At 41.7% G+C, this 23,240-nt stretch overlaps 2 protein-coding genes across 6 annotated transcripts in view; both read left to right on the forward strand.

Moving 5' to 3' along the window:
- Np (serine protease notopleural) overlaps positions 1-15,188 on the forward strand; it is a 29,675-nt gene extending 14,487 nt beyond the window's left edge. Inside the window, exons 1-2 of one of the 3 annotated variants that reach the window (XM_022839424.2) lie at positions 7,681-8,516; positions 11,634-15,188. In XM_022839424.2, the coding sequence (XP_022695159.1) occupies positions 11,771-14,206 (2,436 nt within the window). In that variant the 5' untranslated portion in view covers positions 7,681-8,516; positions 11,634-11,770 and the 3' untranslated portion in view covers positions 14,207-15,188. Of the gene's footprint in view, positions 1-7,680; positions 8,517-11,315; positions 11,447-11,633 lie in introns of those variants that run through there. The other 2 variants (XM_022839423.2, XM_022839421.2) reach the window with 2 other exon arrangements.
- Positions 15,189-17,309: 2,121 nt separating this feature from the next.
- On the forward strand, positions 17,310-21,127 carry LOC111263922 (uncharacterized). 3 transcript variants are annotated; one of them, XM_022839442.2, is made up of 4 exons: positions 17,310-17,395; positions 17,645-17,903; positions 19,757-19,856; positions 20,449-21,127. In XM_022839442.2, exons 2-4 carry the CDS (start codon positions 17,707-17,709, stop codon positions 20,566-20,568), a joined length of 417 nt encoding a protein of 138 aa, XP_022695177.1. In that variant the 5' UTR covers positions 17,310-17,395; positions 17,645-17,706; the 3' UTR covers positions 20,569-21,127. The 3 variants fall into 3 exon arrangements, with proteins under 3 accessions (XP_022695177.1, XP_022695178.1, XP_022695179.1); XM_022839443.2 differs by having other exon boundaries at positions 17,349-17,448; XM_022839444.2 differs by having other exon boundaries at positions 17,385-17,402.
- Positions 21,128-23,240: the final 2,113 nt, after the last annotated feature.

The following is a 23,240-nucleotide window of genomic DNA, read 5'->3' on the forward strand; positions in this document are numbered from 1 at the left end:
GCCGTTGTCCATTACCCATTTTATGCTAGCTAGCTGGTTGGCTGGCCGGCGATGCCTCCTGTCGCTCAGGGTAAGACGCAATCTTACATTCCTTTTATTTTCGTAATTTTTTCTTCGCTTACAAGCTATTACCCCTGAGTATTTTGCTAATCGTATCATTGCAGAAAGTCGTTTGTTACGAAGGTACGAATGGATGGATTCTGCTAGTCTCTACCACGCGCATGTACTTTGTGACCTTCGCATGATTCATTTTCTCTGGTAATCTCATTCAGGTCGTGGGCTCGATTTTATCGGTTGATGACCATTTTTTGCACTACAATTGTTAGCTTTTTGCTAACCCATTAGACAGACGATATCTATTTATTGATTTATTTATGTATTTAATTCAGACTTTACGTTAACAAATAACACGGATTCATTATTCGTACTTAAGCAGCATTTGATATGTTATGTTTTCAACGTTAAAACGAAGCTCAATTCAATACTAACCACAACTAAGTTTCGGTTCAAGGCTACCCGGAGGTCCTCTTTACCATCAGGAACTTTCTTTGTATTTGTTCGATAATACCTTATTCGTGCTGCTGATGTTTGTTATTGCTTCGAAGCCATGCTAAAAATAGAACATATTTGTTCTACTCAGAGCTTTAGGCATTATTCAGACCTTGGTTTCGGGGCGATTTCTGAATAGCCTTTTGTACATCGCAACTCGTTGTAAATGATCTGTTTATACATTATCCTCCTCTTATATTTGACGACATATGTACTTACCTTATACTACAAATGAACTCACCTACTTTAAGCGTTTCGACTGCTTCATGTCTCATTAGACAGATTAATTAGAACGACAGACAAATAAAACGTCTTTTCGATATAGTGATGCTAAAGCAGACGACAGAAACTTAGCCCACAATTTTTAGAATTCATCATTTTCACTAGTTTGGCCTCTATGAATCTTTTACGAGCCCGGTGTATGTTAACTCGACCACATTTCGACTATTTTAGCTCAATATTTGTCTCAAGTCTATGGTGGACTTGACATTCCTTCATAATTCACTCATTCAGCTTAAAAGTATCCGTGATCTATTGAGCCTTAGCGAAATGCATCTATGCACACTGATCCTATAAGGACCTTTTTTTTTTATCAACTAGGCGTTCATCTAAATAGTGCGTTGCGGTTGAACCCAGGCTGCAGCCCTAGATTTACAATAATTGGATCAATTTCATTCTTGATAGCACTGAGAGGTATTTCTTTCGCGGATTTCTCGTTATTCTGTGCTTTCGAGTGCGTATCTGCACTTCGTACGAGCAATTGCAGATATACAAATTCGGTGTTTCTCATCTTTCGTTAAACAATGCTGTGTATTTTGTTTTTATATCCACGACTTATTTATTTGCCAGTAATCTCATTAGATACCTTAATCAATCTCTACTTCTCTTCTAATTTCTATTTATTCCATTAGAATAATTAATATTTTCTAAGTCGCACCGTTTTTGAGATTTTTTCACACACGTTTTTCTTGATCAATGGATCGGAAAATCCCCAATGTTTAGGTAAAAAAGGCCCTTAAGCATTTTTTTCACTATTTTATTTTTTCTGCTACGTACCCCACCGATACTTCGAACCGTATTCGCCGTCAATGTTCAGTATAACCTCATTTGGCAGCTCCTCTTCTGGCAAGACAAAAAGCAATATATATATATTTTAATTTCTTTTTTGGGAAAGCAAGTATGTTGTTTGAAGTTCACACATTGGTTATGCAAACGGCAAATTTATTTCCGCTAGATTTACACAACCATTAAACGCGTTTCGACATTTTGAAAACTATTTCAAGCTTCAAGTTTGTCCTGAACTTACTTTTGAAAATTGTAAACAGGTCTTATTGAAACCCTTACCGCGTGGTTGCTTGGTGTCAAGTCACAAGTATGACTGGCTATTGCTTAATAATGGGAAAAACCGTTATATGGGTGAAGAAATAGCACCAGCTGGGGCTGCTATACCAACAAATACCAACAAATATTTATCGATCGTTGTGCGTTTACAGGACAATCAAGAACAACAAAAGTTTTATTACATTAGTAGTTAGTAAACAATAAATTACATGGGTAAATATGTCTTAGATATATATATTTGCACTTTTGTGACTGTATTTTTTATCCAGTGAGCCGTTTGCACCTAAGTAGCATACGACAAAGAAAATCTCTTTGTTTTCTGTACAAATAGGGGTTCTCTGCTATCACTTTGTTACCTCCACTCTTTATTTTACGATTACCTTGTGATGAACAATCGTATCTAAGCCATTTATTCGTTCGTTTATCTTTTTTGTCATTATCCGTCCCTGCCGATTAATCTACTCGGTTTACTCAATGCAGTATTCCATTAGACCCCATTAGGACTCTAGAAAGTGCGCCAGGCACTTTTTTTTTTTTTTTTTTAAATGACTTCACTTCTAGAAAGCATGGCCTGTCCTGTAAGGACAATCTCTAACTGATCTCTAGTTCACATCATTAACAAACAGGTCTCGTATATTTTAATTAATAATCACAATTGTATTTTTCAAAGCCGTTTGATACATGATAAATGATTATTACTGCTATATCAATCCATTGTATCGAGAATCAAATTGTAGCCAATTGCTAAAAGAAGGACCGATGGCCACTACAAATCAATGAGTGATGTAATTTTCTTTAGAATAAATCTTCTTGAGATGCGCACGGGCCTAAAGCTGTAAGGCATCTATCTTCACTCAATAAATTTAAAAATTACAATTTTACGAAAAGCAATGTAAGAGCTTTTTCAGTACAGTCGCAATATCAACGGGTTTTAACGATTTAATTTCCCAGAAAATTTAATCGTTTTCCGTTAAGCTATCCGCGGTACTCATTTGCAGACAAGCCAGCGACCATCTAGGATTAAAAGTTCCTTCTCAAAAAAGCTTACTTAAAAAATTTACCCAATTCAAATTTGTTTCAAGCATTTTTTAGCCTAGTTTTCAACGGATGAATGTTTTCTTTGACGTATTGTGCAGGTTAACAGGAACATACCAATTCGCATTACCAAACATTAGCCTTGGAATTTAGCTTTATTTCATTTTTCTCACAGTAAACAGCCACTGACTAACGTATCAACGTCGTTATACATATATTTTGCATAGTATAGGTTTTTTTCAGAACTTTTCATTTTTATCTAAGTGTTGATTGACTACTTCACACCTAGCGTTTAACCTATTTTCGCAGTGTAATATACATAAGAACAGAGTAACCCTCTTCTTCGTAAATCGACTAAATAATTCGAGATACCTTACCATTTTCTCTCATCATCCGCCTCAGAACGCCTTCGTAGCATAAACAACGTCAGTCGATTCTATATATATATATATATACTTTGAACTGCAAGAATTGCACTTTACAAGACTAAGTTTCTAGAATATAGGAATAGCCTTAGGAGAACTGCGTTTTTTTAGCCCAACCCATATTCCGCATCAATGCCGAGGTGTTCTTGCAAAGGTTTTAAGGACTTCAACGAGCGTTCTACCGAATTTGATGGTCGTGACATTTTCGCATGCGCGTATTGCTCGTGTTGGTCCCTTACTGAAATAGCTTATTGGCGTCCTGGTAGAGCAATAAATCTAAGCAGCGTTGGACAGCTTTGGCACACTGTCTAGAGCTTAACGTACAGACAATTATGGGCATAAACTTAAAAGTATCTTTTGGTACGTCATGTATGATTCTATCATACATGATTTTTAGAATGTAAAGATCAAATAAGTTTGGTTTCGAAAATGGTTTGAGGCATAAGGTTCTATTTGACCGTTATTTACGATTTTTCGTCATTGTAGCGGCTGATTTTTGTCTCATTCACCTGTTGTAAGTTTCGGTACATGGTGAGGTGCGTGACCTGTGGGGCTGTAGTTCGGATTAACTTGAAGTGCAATGATACTAGCTATAGGATCAGGGTAGAGGCTACTTTACTTGAGCCACGACGATTTAGCGTTCTTCTATTCTTCAATTACCCTTTCCTTTCTCGAGATATTGATGGGCCGTAGAGGTTCGCTGCGCCACCAACCTGTACCGAGAAACATCATCCATCTTCAGCGATGTTAGGTTGGCTCTTCTTGATTCGATCCGGTTTCATCGCTATCGAAATGACGGAACATTTCCGTACACTCATTGTGCATTATTCATTGTGAACAAACCGGAACTTTTAAGCAGATATTGATATAAGCAGCCCTATTTGTATTTGCTAAGTAAGTAGCATCACGGAACCGCCATTGTAAATTTGTGCTTGCTTATCTATTTCGAATGAGTATATCGAGAAGCTATAAAAGGCAACGTATTCGAAATTTTCCTGGGCACTCATGTTACAGACGGTTTGTTTTAGTGGCCCAGACTCTCTTAAATCTCGCTCCATCAACGGTTCATTGGTGACAGACAGTAGCTAAATTTATCAGCTAAATATCTAGTTTGCTCGATGCGTCCTGAACAATTGAATCATCAGCCAAATCGGTGTCGGACTCCGTTACTGCTGACCGTCGGCGAGCTTTACTCGTCGTTCGATGCTTGTTGTTGTTCCTTTCGTTGAAGAGTTCTCATTCCGTTCATCCACATCTCTTCTGCGTCTTCGTTCTATGTTGAAATCGGCGCGACCGCGAAAAACCCACCACTTGAGCCCAGTTTACTTCACCAGTATCCGTCCAGGGCACTTGGACGGACGGGCAGACGTTGCGCACAAACTAACTGGGTTCGTCATCCCATCTTCGTAACCGCTAAAACCGCCACTGGCTTCGGAGGCGAGGCCGCGAGGCATCGCCGATGCTATCAGCAACACAATGCTTGCTGAACTCCTGAATAGGTATCGCTCAGCTGTTCACAGGCAACAGAACCAGCGGCTGTGGCGGCGGAGCTAACGTTGTGCGCGACCCTCGCGCTGCCACCGTCTTGTCCGTGGCCGTCGTCATCGTCGTGCGTTTGCTTGAAGTGATGATTGTCTCTGTGCGTGCGAAAATACTCAACGACAATGAGTTTTCCGCAATAGAAGTAAGGATCCAATAAAGCAGAACCGTTCGTCTCGATACGCTACTGCCAGAGATGAAGGCGTGAAGTAAAAAGTGAGTTTTCAGTAGCGGCCGAACAGCGTGACGGCGGCGACCCTCACGTTATTTCTGTCGGCAAAAAGCTTTGCTCACGTGGTGCGACGAGTACCTTTTCGAGCTTAAGGGTCCTCTACTTTTTCACCTGCTTCGCCGGGATTGCAATCGAAAGGCTCTCTTGTTATCGATGTGCTGCTAACTCCATCCATCCATTTGTGTATGTGTGTGTATATTTGTCGGTGTGCTTATATATATATATATATATATATATATATATATATACATATATATATAGTTTCATTCGAGCGTCGCGACAAATCGCATATACTTTTACCCTGCCATGTGTCAGCGGACCCGCAGATGTCGGGCAGCATTTTCGCTTTCATCTGAAAGCGAGTCCACAACTACTGCTGCTACTGCTGCCACCATCGTCACCGCCGCCACTAGTACGTCTGTGACGACAGCTGATACTTGGGAATCATTTGCATTCATCCCCCTTCCCTCGACTACTAAAACACACACTCGCATAGACATAGTACATGGCCAAACAAACCGAAAGACACAAAAAAAAATGAGCACAGAAAATATTCGTGCAAGCACAGATTTTTTTCCTGACGGTGAGTGGTTCACCGTCAAACGGACGAAAGGAGACGTGTCACGTATGCAAGAGTTCAACACGGTGCGCATATAACGTTGCGACCTATTCCCCCGATCTGACCTCTGCCCGTTTTGGGTAGTTTACGGTTATAGTTCTGATGAGATTGTTTTAGGAAGGGATACGTTGGCTGTTATTATTGCTTGTGTGATATTTGCGCGGGCGGTGGATGACGGTAATGCATGTTGGGCTATGCTTGACGATATGTACCGGTTTTGCTACGGTGTTAAAAACCAGCAGCAGCTGGAAGAATTATTGTCCCTTAGACTCGGTCACATTTGTTGTATGTACGTGCGCAGTTCCGAGGCAGTCAAACACAGATACTACTTGCATTTATGTTGTGTGTTAATGCATATAAGAAACAATGGTAACGTTGGTATTTGGCAAGTGTCAATCATTCTGTTCCATTTCTTCGCTGGGTGCCAACTATCGGTGATTTTATCATTCGGGCAGTTCCGGAAACATCTCATGCTAAATAGTAGAGAGCAGCTGCGCGTACACAAAATATAAACCGGACAGCGGAGTGACGTAAATTCCGACTTTCACCAGCCAGAGAAGTTTTTACAGTGGCTGAATATGTTAGCGTCGCACTTCAGGACAATTGCAAAAAGGAGGAAATTTCGAGTCTTTATTTTACAGCTTAACATTATATTCATGATTGCCTATTTAGTCTGGGTATTTTTTGGTTTTGTACGGTAGCCTGGCCGTCTATGAGCCCTGCCAATCAGAAACGCCGTACAATGTTCCGTGGTGAAATTTTATAGTGCGAATACACCTTTTGTCATCGAGTGGTGTTCGAAGTTCATCTGGTACCGTTATGCCAGCCAGTCAACCCTCTACTTAGTACACAGTATCCAACAGTTATCGGCTTGTTAACAACTCTCGTATCTGTCAGATAAACCAACGATAGCCCGTAGCAGTCTCATAGATATTCTATTTTGCTTTACTGTCACCGTGAATATCGATCTTCGAACGCAGCGGGCGACCGCCCAGGCGGTACTGTGTTAAATTTGTGTCTGTGATTTTTATTCCCTTATGTTTTTTTTGTTCGCTTCTTACTCGTCAGGCATAGTTCGCACAGAGATTCGAAATGAGCGGTATTGTGTTGAAGTTGTCGAGTTCATAGTCGTCATCGCTTGCACCATCACCGCATGTCGTTATCCCATCGTTGTCAGTACGAGGAATAGAAGGCAATGGAGCCTCTGCCTAGAGCTAGCGCTATAGACCCACTTAGCAGCATTAGCAGCACAAAGTGCAACATGAATAACCGCGTGTAAGCACCGTCTGAAACAGCATCACTACTGCGAACAGATAAAGTGATATAACAGCCAAACGCCATACGTCGAAGCTCAAGTGTAATTCTCGGCCTCATCCAGCGTTGTGTTGGCTCCATCCAGAAGCAGCTGATTCGGAATCTGCTAACGGCAACCTTCTGAAGCTTGTGTCGTTCTGTCGCTTTAGCATTTCTGGACTACCGTTGCCGCTCTGCACTGAAGGGGATCCGCTAACGGCGGCGGTGGCGGCCCGATCTATGGCGCCGGGGTATTTCTTCAACATCGCAAAGTCGTGTTCTTACGGCCAAAGCCACTGTTGCTGCTAACGACTGCTGAGGCTAAAGCTTCGGCGGCGGCGGCGGCGGCGGCGGCGGTGGCGAGCTTGGTGGTGGTTACGACGGTGGCATAGTGACCCCCTTTTCGGGAAAGAAGAGGGCTATGCTCTGCCCAGCTCCATCGAGTTGTTGCGCCAGCCTCGGCAGCTGCTGTCTTACAGGCCTTTCTCGCTGGCGATGCGCGTGTGAACACCAACGGCTGATCGATGTCTATATGTCTGCTCATATATGTGTGTGAAGTCTACACAGCAACCAGCCATCTTTTCTTTTTCACCCGCGCAGAGCTTCTCTGTTCGTCCATGCTGCTGCTGCCGCCGCCGCCGTCGCCGCCGCCGCCGCCGCCGCCGTATAGTAGCAATAACAGCAACTTTGCCGTAGTAATAGTTGTAGTATTGGCGTCGGTGGCGACGGTGGTGCCCACCGTGGTCGGTCGAGCGAGCGCTGCTTACCACTGCTCTCCGCCGGATCGGAGCCCCGACAATATCCCTTCCCTCGTCCAGGCCGGGACGCGGCTATTAGCACGCTAGCGTTCGACCGCTTCGTGTCTCGTCCTCTTGCCATATCTACTCATCCAGCTGCTATCGCTATTACCCCTTAGCAACTATCATTATTACTGTTTCTATTAATTCCGCTTTATTAGTTCCACCAATGCGAGTGCATTTTTTTGTATTCATGCTAATAGAATACAACCCGCCACAAGTTTCCAGCCCGCTGCTCAACTTGTTACCCTTGCCTAGACCATCTTAAAAGCTTGTGTGCTTTTGTTGAATACGCGCAGAAGCTATCGCTCTACTCCTCGGAAGCTGTTGTCTCCCGTTGCTGTCATTCCTGAGTTCGTTGATTGGTCGTTCGTGTTGCGTCGATATTATTATACGACATACCGTTTTTGCTACGTGTTGAGACCACTGCTGGACGTGACAGTGACGACGTGTGTTGGGCAGCTTTTGCTAGCCGAGAAGTTACGAGCGGTACGTGGATCTTTGCATCGCTATATCAACTATGGTGTCCTACCAATCAACGGATTTTTAACGGATTACATTCTACAGTAGTTGCTGTTGCGACGCAAGAAACATTACCCGAGTGACGTTTGACACCATTTCTCTTGTCACGAAGGATCAATCACTTCTGTTCAGCCACTGCTACTACTTCACATCTACTACATCGTGTACGTATAATCATTATTTTAGCGGTGCTATCTTCTACTGTAATAGTACTTAATCCATTCTCGATTTCCTGTTTCCTATGCTAACGTGCACTTTTTCGTGTACTCGTCCTTGATGCAAGTCCGCTGAATGGCAGCAATGTTAGGTTTTATTGCTGCTAGGATCATTACTAGAGACTAACGGTAATTCGTTTCCGATGCTGCGGCAATCTGATTCCAAGTCTGCTGTTCCCGTTGATGATAATGTCATAACTTTCACCCCTCGAAACGGATGGCGGGCCGCGTTGTTTGCAATCTTCAGTCGTCGAAATTCCAGCCAAATTGATGATTTGGTTTCGCATTGGCCGAGCGCCACTAGTCCCGGGTTTAGCCTGTCCCCAATGCTGGCACAGCAGGTACATGGCTGTCTCCTCTGGGTCAGTAACCGACTAAAGTCACTTTTACTGAAGAAAGAAAAAGCTGACGAAACTGGGAAGCTTCCACTTCGAAAGGAAAGAAACAGCTGGAGGGTCGGCGCTGGCTCCACAGTCGCGGTTAACATCATATTAGCTATGTGCCGGCTGACTCAGAACAACTCAGGCGTCGTCCCAGAATTTTTCTTTGACAAATAACGGAAGCAGGATGGGTCCTGCGGAAAGTCTTACCCAGGATTTATGAAGTGAAGGGCCACCGGTGTTTTCGCCTAATAACACCTTGAAGGACGGTAAGCGTTACCCGTGGGCTTACGGTAACAAGTGAAGTGTGAAACCAGGTGACCTTTTGTACGGATTGTACTAAGCAAAAACGCTATTCCATAGGTCGTTCCTTGTAAATCAAGTTTATCAGCGTACTGGCAGCTCAACATCAGCTAGCATCAGCTTAAAATTATTAATAGCAGTATCAAAATTACGATGGGATTTGTTTATTCAGTCGTTCAGCTTTGGAAAAATACATTGGAAGCTACACCTACTTCACGTTGCCCATATATAGATAAAAAATAATCCCTATTTTTCCACACAACGATTTGATAATGATCTGGCGAGTGAGGATACAAGTACTCAGTCAATATAATCATGGTAATTTTTGGGAAAATTAGTAGAGGAGTTAAGATAATTATCCGTTTCCAATTGAAAAGGCTCTTTAAATGCTCTAAAACTACACTACAAAGAAGAATCGTCAGATTTCTGTGAGATCAACTGTAGATCGAATCTACAGTTGTACAAAGAAATAACAATGACAGCTACCTTTATGGCTGCCTATCGATCGGGTTTAGTTCTTTCTGGCAACGAAACACACGATGCTGATTAAAAACGGTGTCAGATGTACCATAAATGTTCTGAATTTTACGCCGGCTATCGCGGGTAAGCATCGTTTCAAAGATGAGATATGTCTTCATGCAGCCTGGCGTGTTTACGTCCAATCTCAAACTTAGGTCACGTCATATGTTCTTAAGTTTAGTAGGTAAGCACGTTGCCATTGTGCCTTTACGCGGACGTTTTGTTGCTACTCTAACAACAGTTATCTGCTTTTTGCTAGGATAAACGATAACAACTCGATTGTGACAAAGTGCATTAATTCGATAAAATTGATGCGCTATTCTAGTAAAGCAATCTACTATTGTCATCTTCACCGTTAAAACCAGATTACTACTCCGATAGAAGTTTTTTAGCTTTTCACCATTCTATTGCCATATATTAACACTCTTATTAGACGGTACGTTGAATAGAGTTGTTTTCTATTAGCGTTCACTGCACAGTGTCCCATAGCGTGCGCGACCCAGTTGAACATCATCGACCTCTGTTTTTTGCTTACTGCACCTTTTGCGCTGTTTCACAAGCCACGCTGTTTCGTCTGCTTCTTTTTTCTTCGTCGTTATTCGGCCGAAGTGACCGTGACGATTCTCTTTGAAGTGTGCATCTATACTAATGTGAGCGTTTGTGTCCTCTCGATAGCCGTCAGCGACACCAACAAGAGCTTAATGCACCATGAGGCTCTGTGCCGCGATCCACTACTGTAACTCCATTCACTTTTTTGCTGTCGTAGGGCCACGACCGCCTTACTTACTCCCGTTCACTAAACAATGCGAAAAAATATAACAGCTCCGGAACAAACGCACACAGACATATACAAATAGACACACGGAAAGGTAGGCGCGTCTCTGTGCAACATAAAAAACAGAATGGTGTCGTTCCAGCTCCTGCTGTCGTCATCGCCACCATTACTGCGAAAGTATAAATAAGAGACGGAGAAAAAACGAAGAAGCAAGATCTTTAGCTAGCTGTTTCAAGCGCTCGTTGTAATTTTCTGGAACAACGCTAGTGATGCCAGCGATAAGGCCATCTGGCGGTACCGCTGCGTCATGCGACGCTAGGCGGGAGCTGTCTGAGGCTGTTTTCGCAACGTTCGACGTGCGCCTAGCGGTGTGCTTGCTTTGCGGTAAGATGTTCCGAAAATCGACGAATTGTCAACACGTATTGTTATTGTTTTTGTTAGAGGCTCGTTCGTTCTGTCCTGGTGCGTTTCGGACTTCGCGCGGTATATTCAAATACACGGATAGTGCTAGATCGGGACAGACGAGCACACAGACCGATAGACAGACGTATTAGACGGAGCAAAGAAGAGACAGAGATGGGCGAGCGGGCCAACGGGAGCCGGGAACCGCTGTTCGGTTAACCCTCTAGGTTATTGACTCCATTCCAGATAATGGGGCCGCCTGCAATTCCTGTCTGCTGGAGATAGCAGCATCAGCAGCGGCGGCGGCGGCGACTTTTTTCTGCCTTTCTTTCATTTGTCTCTCTCGTCTTCATTTTCTCCCAGTTTTCTCAGAAACCTCTCGCAATCGACGTACCATTGGAACAGCGCAATAAGATAGCTGGATGTATATGCGTAAAAATTCGCGCGAGCACAGACGGTACAAGGAATAATGCATATACAAGCACACCTATACACTTAAGGTAGGTAGACACAGAAACGGATTCAGACGGAAGGATCACACAGTTGAACGAAAAAGATGAGGATGAAGTGCAAGAGCTATTGTGGTCGCTGACACTTTCGGTGATAGAAACAACGTCGATCGCTTACCTCTAACTAGTCGTCTCATCCTGTGTTCTGTCTTTGTGGTTCTCTTTGTCTATCTTTCAGGCTTCGTCGTCCAGTTCATCGATTGTTGCGCCATGTGTGCTCGCTACTAGATTTGTCCTGAGTTTGGCCGTCGAGGGCCTATTCGATCCTCACCGGTGCTGCTGCTGTGGCTGCCGCTGGCCGTCGGTGCCGCTAATATGCGTGCAACAACGGCTCATCTTACCCCTGTCATAATCGTTGCTATTGGCCTGACCGCCATAGTCGACGGTCTTGACCATGTCAAGTTCGGTGCTAGCCGCGTAATCCAGCCGAACCCTTGCGGTCATGAGCGAACTGGTGAAGAAGGCGTATGTATGTTCGCTTGGGACTGCTTAAATTTGAACGGTACGCACATCACGTTCTGCCGAGATCGTTTCTATTATGGAAGCTGCTGCAAACTACCGGACGGCATTCAGCCACCAAACCGAATGCCACCGATGGCGCATAACCCGCCTTCGAATCATCTGGACGCTCCTATTCGCCGGCCAGCTCCATTACATCAGCAAACGACTCTGGACCCAGTCGAAGCTCAAGTTGTTAAACATACGATGACAGCACGACCTCCCGTTGTTGAGGTCCAGTTTCCACGCGATCCAACACCTCGACCAACGATCCCTCCTGCTGTGCCAACGCTGTTTCCGATTGTGCCGCCAACAACGCAGCGAAGGCCAATCGTTGTCAACAATCATCACAAAAAACCAGATTACCCTCTAAAGGGGACAACGATATCACCGACGGTTCGGCCGCGGCCGACGGAGGCAGTGACTACGATGGCCATTACCGAGGTGCCGACCGGCAAGCCAACATGGATCATCGCTGACGAGGCTGATAAGCATGGACACCCCACCTTGGCAACAGCTGAAGCCATCCTGACCACAGCTGCCTCTCCGGCAACGACAACTCGCCACCCTTCAAATACTATACCTACTTCGGAAACAGTGCCAAGCGTAGTTGCGATGAAAACAACTCTACAGCCGACCGGAAGCGAAATGACGCCGAGGTCAACGAAAGAATTTACTCAGCCAACGACAACATTAACCCCCATTACAACAATGCCGCCAACGGAGTTGACAACTTCCGCCGCTAGTTTTCTAACTGATGTGCCTGCCACGATGACGACAACGACAACGACAACAAAAGCAACAACAACAACGATGGTGTCACACGAGGAGAATTCTATTGATGTCACAACGGAAGCGGAAGAAGGCACGACACGCATCTTTTCAACCCGGTACCCTATCCGATTTCCTCCGAAAGATAAGCCTACGACAACAACCGAACAGCCTGAAATAGCGACTGAACAAGAGCCTGTGACGGATCCGAAAGTTGTCGAAGCAGAAGCAATCAGCACGAGAGAGTCTACCGATTCTGCGCCCCCTACAACAACCGTCATTGGCCTTGCCAGCAGTACAGACCATTTTCCTGCATCAACAGTGACGTTCACATTTGAAGCTAGCGCTGACCAGATCATAACATCAGCGGTCGCTTCTACTAAGGGAGATGTACCAGCATATCACACGACGACAACCGCGCCGACTAATGAAGAGACCACAATCTTAGCTGGATCAACAACTACGGCAGCCAATACAGAAACAACAATCACATCTGTTCCAGAGACAATTTCCCCCGTAGAGCTAACGGTAGCATCAACCGAAACGCCCGCCTCATCGAGGATTCCAACCACTGAAGCCAGTACCTCACCTTGTCCAGAGCCTATGGACGTTAAAGAGACGACAACAACAACGTCAAGTCCCGTGCCACTAGCTGATACTACTACGTTGATGTCTGAGACGACCACTGAATACGATCCGATTAGAGCGATCTGTGGACGGCCCAAGTCGTTCGCGTCGGGTCGCATCGTTGGCGGTGATCTGACACGGTTCGGTAAATGGCCCTGGATGATCTCCCTACGGCAATTCAAGAAAAACACGTTTGTGCATAAGTGTGGTGCCGCTCTTCTAAACGAATATTGGGCGGTATCAGCAGCCCATTGCGTACACAACGTCTCGCCAAACGATATCTTGTTACGGCTAGGTGAATATGATCTGAGTGGGCATGATAAGGAACCTCTAGGTCATATCGAACGACGAGTTCAAATTGTTGCTACGCATCCGAAGTTTGACGCGCACACTTTTGAATACGATTTAGCGCTTATGCGATTCTATGAGCCAGTGTCGTTTGCCGATAATATTGTGCCAATTTGCATTGCCGATGGCAATGAAACGTACGTTGGACAAAGTGCCGTAGTTACTGGCTGGGGACGTCTTTACGAGGATGGACCACTGCCGTCAATCCTGCAAAAGGTTCAAGTGCCGATCATTACTAACAAGGAGTGCGAAAGAATGTACAGGAAGGCCGGTTTTATTGAAGATATTCCAGACATTTTCATCTGTGCCGGTCTTTCCGCTGGAGGCAAAGACTCGTGTGAAGGCGATTCCGGGGGCCCGCTTGTACTTCGCGATGAGGACAGTGGAGCATGGAATCTGATTGGCATTATTTCCTGGGGAATCGGTTGCGCTGTGCCTAATCAGCCCGGCGTCTACACCAGAATCACCAGGTTCGCGGACTGGATGAAGCAGATTATCGTTTTCTGAGCAGACACGTTTTTCCACGGATCGAGTGGTCAATAAATATTTATCCGGTAGTAACCTTCGCAGCAGGCGAGCAAGCAGACTGCTGATAGCCAATCGCGAGTTATCGCTGATCAAGCACTGGTGAGTGATAAAATGTGGGTTGAGGTCAATAAGATGTAGAAGCAGAGTAGTTACTGGTATAAACTTTTTAGCGCACCATCAACAGAGGGATGACACGGTTTGAGACATCGAACCCAAGACGAAGACTGAATCCTTGTTCTGAATGGAAGGACTAGTTGTGTCTGACAATCCTAGCTACCGGGTAGGCGAGCATGTCATCCATCCATGCAAACAACTTTCGTCGTGTTATCGTGTATAAACAATTTAATGTTTACGACTTTAAACTTAAACCGCAACCCGGCGGTGATCATCAATTGATGGTGCAAGGAATATCTGGGGGCCTATTAATTCTTACGTCAAATCTGACGTATTGTTATCCTCTAGACACTGCTGCTATTCATCAATCATGTTACTTCACTATTTATCTTCATCGAACTTCAAACCACTCATCTAAAAAAATTCAGCGTTATTTATTTTTCACATAAACACACCAGACCCACACATACAGAAACGACCTCCATCAAAACCTGTACATCATTTTATATCTGGATTCCCATTTCATCACATTTAAAGACGGACAAACGTATTTAATTACTCTAAGTAATTAAGAAACATCGATGACGACGACGACGACGACGACACTCTTTTGATGATTAACGGTCGGGAGGCATCGAGAAGGCCAACAGAGGAGCCAAACGAGATTTATGTCTTTTCTGAAACTGATGCTTCTTAGCAAGATCAACACGACTTCGACGCTTTGCTTTTTATCAACCATATTACTATGACGACGGCGATGATGATGATGATGATGAACCTCTATTTATTGTACAAGAACAATTTATTAACATGTAAATAAAACAGAAACATATACATATGCTGCAAACTTTACTCTGTTGATTATTATGAACCTTAAATATTTCTCTATAAATTATGTCGTTTCTGTTTCTAAGTAGTTTCATTTAAAAGTATTTATATAGCTAGCATCGTTTTCGATGCAGAGTTCCTTAATTTTTTTACAGTTCACAAGCAGTGCGAAGGTAAGGAGGAAGGGGGACATGCGAGGTTTAATCGTCGTTTCCTATATACCAAACTAATATAGTTATATTTTGATTACATACTACTTCAGTTATATTAATACCGTCCCGAGAGCTAAAGCTTTTTATTGAAAAAAATTCAGGCTATCAGCCAGAGCTTCAAATGAAGCTTTCTCTTAATGGATTTGAGTACACTTTCATTTGTGTGACAAATAATAGGGTTTGTTTCGTTGATAGTAAAGCAAGTTGTTGACCAAACGGTGTCTTTTGGGAGTATTGTCGAGAAGGTCATTACGAGAAGGGCGAGAAAGGCTTTAGTTCAAAAGTCTCAACATTTTTCAAGGTGGATTGCCCTACCATAGCTAGGTTTTTCAAAAATTTGATTGACCTGATTTTCTATTATTAATTAAAAGTGCAACGTTTTTGCGATTTGACACGAAAGTGGTTAAATTTTTTTTTATTCACCTTTCAGTAATCACGAATATCGTATATAACGATAGCTTTGTTGAGTTCGTATAATTACAAGTACAGAAAAAAAAAAAAAAAAAAAAGATGTCCTAGAGGTGGTGAGAAGGAAATGACAGCTGTTACTAAGGGCGAGCAACAAGTCAATTCGAGTGTGATCGATCTACTCCAACAAATCTCCATAGAGCTCTTTTGTCAATGATTTGCATTATGGTATCATATTGACAAATAGGTATTCAAAGCTATTGCCTCCGCCTTGAAGAAGCACCTGTCCATTTCGCATAGTATTAGATCGAATCAGTGAGGTTAGAGTTTAGGAGATATTCTAAGTGAAGTAACATGACAACAGCAGAGGTAAATTTCTTTAATAAATGGTTCAGCTTACTACGAGATACTTGTCTGCCTTTAAAAATGTTCCGAGCCATTGGCCCATTGGACCACCAAATTCGCAGCTGTGGAATATGGTCCAGCAATACAAAAGTAAATTTTATAAAAAATGCATCTCTCACTTGCAAAAACCCGCATTAGCAGAATCATCGCTTGTTTCTGTAGATGTTCACTTCTTCCTTCGTAATGGCTTAGTGGGTTACTTATCTATTTGCTGATCGTAGATACATGTGGTGCTCCCCGTCTGATGGAACACGTAATGGCGTACCACTCGTAAAGCCCGAATTATTTACCAATAAGTTCATTCATCAATGCCATGATTTGGCAAATAGAAGGTAATGAGTCTACAGCATTATAAAAGGGATTATCCTTATTTCTGTTCTACCGTATTTGGAATTCTATGACGTGTCTGGATGCTAGGAATGGATCACACAACACACATTTTCTTTCTTCTATGTTATAGCAATATCTGTAATATAAAGGTTTTTCTATTTTTTAAGCACGCCATAGCTTTCGACTTATGAAATTATATTGGAATGGACCGTTACTTCTTCCACACCTATTCCGACTACGCTTACTCAAAATGGTCAAGCGTTGAACAAAGTCATTGTCTTCATTTAATTAAACGTAGATTTTCGATCGCATAAGGTTCGGTGGTACATTTAAGTATATAAATCTCTAGGAATAATTTTCAAAACAATTTAATGGACCACTAGTTCACGTGCATAAGAGACACCTCTAGTCATCCTTTTTCTATATACTATATAGTTTTTCTTTTACGTTTTGATAATATAAGCTGCTGGCAATGTTCTTAAATCCCATATCAGACACCGCTCTCGAATATCCGTTATTGTAGCTTTCAGAAAAATGTAAAAACGTTACGGAAATCAATTTAACTTTCTCTTCTAATTATACACTGCAAGCTTTAACACAAAGCTTCTATACTCCTGTGAAGTCTATTCGAATTAGTCGCCGATGGGCTATAAGCAAGCGGTCGTACTTACTCCCGCAAGGAAACAATCAATACGTGCAGTCAACATGCACATGACGGCCGCTGTATGTTGTCTCCTCTAGATCATCGCAGTAAGAGGACGGCATAGTTCGAAAACAAATCGAACGTTCTGATACACATATATGCACAACATGTTTACATGAAACCAAGCTGCCCGTTGGCAAAAGTTCCGACATCTCGCCTAAGTTTCGAGTTAACAGTGCAACTTTTCTCGCTTTTTTTTTAAATTTGTTGTATAATAATTGGTTAATATATTCACTCTTGAAACATGCGTAGCCGACGCATTAAGAAATTACAAAGAAATATTGTGCGGGGCATTCTATTTACATGAGATAATTTTACAATCGATTGTCGTTTTGAATTTTATAAAATATTTGCCAATGTTGCACGCGACCTATTTGATTATTAAATTTCGTACCTGTATGGCTCTGTATCGAACAGACATGGAAAACAGCAAACAGCCTACCCGTCGATTTGCTTGATAAGCTAGGAGCAATTTCAACATGATCCGTTGCTGTGAGTGGATATGTTGGTTCCTGTGTGGGAGGAGCCGTAAAGCGTCACAGATAAAGAAAGACATAAGAAAGATCAACAGCGTCATGTTAGAACTCAGCTGTAGGCTTGAGACGCTTGAGCAAACCCGCAAGTGCCAGGAGATCGTTGTCAACATGTACACAAGACAGCTTGTTATAATTGAAAGGTGAGCTTGTAGGCTTTCAATTAGCGCTCGGTTATATTGCTCAAGTCGTGAACTCTCAGAAATACCAGAAAAATCTTTTTTTCAATAATAATGATATAAATAATAGTGAAACATCTAAAAATATATTTCGCCGTTTGGCCTTCTTCTGATGCAGGTTTATATTACGTTTCGTGCTTTTACGCCTGTAGAAGTTTTCAACTACGGTTGCTCTAAACACTAAACAAACTTCAACTCATTTAGTTGTGTAACAATAGGAAGCGGCTTCAGATTCGTTCTTCTTTCGCTAGCGATACTTCCATTTTCTTCTAACTGGTATCTATCGTAACGAAATTTCACTTGAGATTTTAGGATCAATTATTTGAACAGTGTTTCTAAACGGTTCATCTCGTCGAGGAATAATTGATAGAAATAAAAAGGTCTTAGGATCAAACACCTTTATCCGGTTGGACGTAAGTATGTAGAACATACATAAAATTTGATTTGAACTACTCTGTTCTTAAGTTAAACAGTAAATCTTCTTTGTTTTCGTTTTGTTATGAAGTGTGCTATACCGTTGGAATGGTTTTCTGGCTGTACAAGGCCGTTATCACTGTTGTGGTAGGACCACAAGATTTTACTCATAATTTTGGGTATAGGGATGCGTATGCTGGGCGAAAAAGAAGTGAATTTTACAGATTCCAAACTGCCAAGTGACCCAAGATATTTTACACCCTGCAATGAAGATCCTGTGAGTAAGAGATATTGGCTCATCTAACAATTATCTTTTTTCAAAGTGGTTTGCGGCGATCCTCGTCGAAGACGAGTGAAGCACGTTCTTTAGGCCCATAAGACCATTTATACAAATAACTTTTTTCACTCACACAGGTTGTGTGGTATGTTTCATTGACGAGACTTGAAGCAGCGACTTCTGATCTCTTCCCGGAGCCTTGACCGTCTAAGCCTCCGCATCGACAGCAACTTATGGACCCAGTTAGCCATTTCTGGGTAATATTGTCAGCTGTATAGACCTCGTGGTATATGGCACACCTGTCTCAACTTCTTTCGGTAACTTTCTCATCTAGGAGAAGGACGAATGAGAAGTGATGCCAACGAGATTTACCACCTTACACACCTACCTCTACCAGCCCGAAGTCAGACTAAAATGATGTCTGGACTAAAATGTCCGTGACCCGAACAGAATATATATTAGTATTCTGGTAGCACCATCGGACAGCTCGGAAGCTATTAAAGCAGATACGACCTATACACCATAAGTTATAATGTAAAACCTTATAGGCGCATTGTTTATAATTAGATTAATGCAATGAAAAAATCTAAAGTCTAACAAAAAAAAAAAAAAGCTAAAGCAACACAAAATTTATGAAAGGGTAGCCTAAGCAATTCTTTTTTACAGGCTTCATAGTGCCCAAAACGAATAAAAGCTAAGATATAATTATTAATGCGAACATTCATTTCTACAGCTCTATATACAGCATTACTATGTTATTTTGTTTGTCTGTCTGTTAGAACTACATCTTTGATATATGACTTATGCGCTCTGAAACAAATCGTCTTTTATTAAGTATTGAGGGTTCCCAGGGAAAATTTTATATACTTTGCTATAATGGATCTCGTCTTCACCCTTGAGCTTGCCTGAAATGCCTATATTTAGGAGAAGGTCAGCAAAAGGTAAGTTCTAACGGGATGCAATACGAGTGGCCTTTTTTGAATCATACCTTTCTTCGCTTATTCAAACTCAAGTACATCCAAAGCAGTTCTTATGTCTTGAATGCCAATCGTTTAAATCAAGGCGAGAAATATACTAGTGATAGAATCTTGTAACTTAATAACGTGTAACAACATATTCATTGCAGATATTCAGCTGACAAAGGCTACGAGCAATCAATGTCTGGATTAACGGAACAGAAACGACGAATATGCGATGCGTATAAGAAGGCGAAAAGCGAATTAGATGTAGGTGCTATTCCATTTGAAAACTTAATGTTAGTCTTTATATCCATTATTTTACTTTTAACAAAAAAAAAAAGGAAAAAAAATTAAAAAGGCAAGTATCTGCCAACTGCATATCCTACTCTTCGATTAAAAATAGAACCAGAACGAATAAAATATCAAATATATCATTACGTCGGAGATTTTGAGTAAGAATATACAGTGAGGGACACGATTTATTTGCCTGTATTTTCTCCATGGCTTGCAGCTATTAATATGTCTATTACGTATTGGACTATTACCGCGCCCGCCTAAGCTCCTATGAGTAAATCGCCCATCCCTGACTCCTTTCTACAGGAGGACACTTTTCACAATAATTCTATCGACTTTAGTTGTGCGAAACGGTTTTGCAAACGAATGATATCTACTTTATTTTGCTGCACAATAGAAAAAAGCTGTATAGTTATTTATCGTTAATTCACAGTGGTCTGTCGGTTGCTTTTTCTACTAATAGCGGATAGTGCTCCATTTCCGTGAGGGTTCATCTACAGGCGAAAAGACCTCTGTTTCTATAAGTACGACGGCATTGCCCTTTGTTTGTTTTAATTCTACATAGGAAATCGTCAGCAAGCAAATAAGTACGAAAAAAGAGTATGACACTAGTCAGCAGGAGGTGGCTAACCTCGCTGACCTCCTGCAGCACCTTCAGGCGGAGCCAACAACGGGTGCTCAGTAGAAGTTTTTGCGGAGTCCGATTGTCGGTAACATTGTGAAGAGACTTCCTACCAAGCCTAACAGAAACCTGGAGACAGAGGCAACAAAATTAACGAATATTTAGGTGTCGTGCCTTTTTGTGCACAAAATAAATCCCGGTGGTCCGTCTCACTTATTTTGAAAGCGGGTTGTGTGCAGTGATGGGTAGAATGGCGAGTGATTTGTTCAAGCTTTGGAAAACGAAAATGCTCCTAGATATTCTACGAACATATGCCGTAACAGCTGTAACCTTGTATTTAAAATATATGGACGATTTTGAACTCACACAGGGCAATTGTATTGCCTAAAATACTCTGCAAGTTCAGTCTATTATAGACCTGTAATAATTTGTTATTGCCTGCTATTACTTTTATACTTCGACGACGAAACCAAAGAGCTGTCAAGTGCAGCATGTTTAAGACCATCAAACGAAATAAACAGATATGAGTAGGATAAAAAAATAAAAGGATGCTACATATATGTAAACATATTTTCCAAAGAACGCAATAATTAATAAATGCTTGATAGAGTACGACACTTTCGGTTTTGGAGTTGTAAACTCACGGAACTAATTTAAATGCTTGCTTAATTCCAGTAGTTAAGACTTTAAAAAAATGATCTAGTTATTTTTTCTTTTTCTAATCTTCGGCCTAGACTGCTCCACAACTTAGGTCTGTCAGGCCCTCTCTTGTAATTAATAGAAAAAGCTTACAGAAAAGCAAAGTCAGTCAATCTTTGTTTATCATAAGAAAATGACTTTGTACTAAATAGTAAATAATACATATAATGATTGTCCCAATATATGTATTATTCAATTTTTTCCTGCTCTATGCTTCCAAGTCATTTATCCCAAATGCGATGAGCTTAAACCTTTATTCAGACTTCAGATAGAGCGCCTTGAAGATGAAGTAAAGTTTCTGCAAAAATTCGTTATATTTTACAATTTTATCACAATAAATGTGCAAATGCTGGCCAAGCCCATAAAAACTTGTGCTGCTGTTTATGGTCAAGATGTGCTATCGGAAGAAATGACCTAAAGATTGTCCTGTCGTTTTCGTTTCGAACATTTCTATACCAAAGATGCTTCCCGTAGTAGTCGACCAGCTTCAAAAAAGTCGATGAAATTATTGCGAAAGTCGAGCAAGACTAGCGCGTCATGATATCACCAAAAAACAGATCATATACTATCTAACAGTTTGAAATCATTTAAAAAAAGCTAGTTGCAAAAAGCTCTGTGTTTAGGTGCTACACGAACTGACGCAAACGATCACGTTCCCATTTACGAATCTACAGAAACGTACCGAGTCATTTCGGTTGATCACGGGTGGATCACATACAACAGGAATATACAAATGAAAAAACGTGTTACAACCTGTGAAAAGGCCCAGAATGAAGCAATGGCTCTATGTTTAACGGGGTTGGAAGAAGATCGTGCATTATAAGCTGTTTCCGCTTGGCAAAACGATTAACTCAGGCTTCTCTAGCAACAACTAAAAGAGTACAACAGATGATTAAAAAAGTCAACCGAAACTAGTGAACAGAAATGCGTTGTCTTCAGGCCACGTACGTCTTTAGCTCACCGGCAAAATTGAATAGAAGATTTTAATGCACCCTTTGTATAAGCCGGAACTTACATTATCAGACTGCGAAACATCCTTTATGGTATTAATTTAATTTCAATGAAGAGACGAAGAAAAAGTTTGTAACAAGTTGTCGTTCGAAAATCGCAAAAGTTTTACAGTGAAGAGATTATGATGCTACCAGAGAAATGGCAGAAGGTCATCAATCAAGATGGTGTACATTTAATTTGCTAGGATTGTTTTGAAACATAGAAGAATACTAGCTTCAATTTTGGCTTTAAAACGGTCATTACCTTTTTATACAAGTTCGCCTTGGTAAAGGAAAAGGCGAAATTGATAGTCTGTATTTCGCATATCCTTCATATTGAGCTTATTATCATAATGGTTTCAAAGTTGTCTTGGTAGTTGTTCTGTCGACGCATTTAGCTTAGTATTGAGAAATTGGAACCACAAAATACACTTGATCCCTCTTTTCTAGCTTTTCTCTTACTTTTGATATTATATTCTGTAGGTCAGATGTCGGCTGCCATAAGTCCAATAAGGGGAAATAGAAAGTCGCATTCAACATGGGAAAGTACTAATGATACTGGAAATTGAAGAAATCTGGTCTAGCAGATAAACGGTAGGCTGCTATAACTCGTAGTCATGTTAGTCTCTCAAAATATAGTGTATACACGAGCTTGTCGACGGAGAAAAATTAAGATCGTTATTTTGGTGTAGATGTTAACACGAAAAAGAATAGGACACGCATGACAACAGTTAATTTTATTTTACGATATTAACAGTATATGGACAAGAAAAAAACGTTTTAGCTGATCCTGTTGGTTAAGGCCTCTACCTGGCAGACATGCTCTATACAACATAATTCAACCATAATTAGGCATGGCTATGAATATAGCCTTTTCTCTACCTTTATGAAGTGCATCACATCAACGTCTAACTGAATTCCTCATCAAAGACTTCCCGAAAAAAAAAAAAAAAAAAAACACACACTGGCACAGTGTTGCCAGGTCAAGTGAATATTACATAAACGTAAGTATTCGTAACAGATGGGTCTAGAAAAATTTACTGATGG

This window comes from Varroa jacobsoni, unplaced genomic scaffold (genome assembly GCF_002532875.2).
Source record: "Varroa jacobsoni isolate VJ856 unplaced genomic scaffold, vjacob_1.0 scaffold_799, whole genome shotgun sequence".
In the NCBI taxonomy this organism is placed as follows: Eukaryota; Metazoa; Arthropoda; class Arachnida; order Mesostigmata; family Varroidae; genus Varroa; species Varroa jacobsoni.

Excerpts from the sequence above, each read along its gene's own strand:
- LOC111263922 (XM_022839442.2), top strand. The coding sequence starts at position 17,707 with ATGATCCGTTGCTGTGAGTGGATATGTTGGTTCCTGTGTGGGAGGAGC. Across the intron at positions 17,904-19,756 it reads CAGCTTGTTATAATTGAAAG|ATATTCAGCTGACAAAGGCT; the intron begins GTGAGCTTGTAG and ends TATTCATTGCAG. Across the intron at positions 19,857-20,448 it reads AGGCGAAAAGCGAATTAGAT|GAAATCGTCAGCAAGCAAAT; the intron begins GTAGGTGCTATT and ends AATTCTACATAG.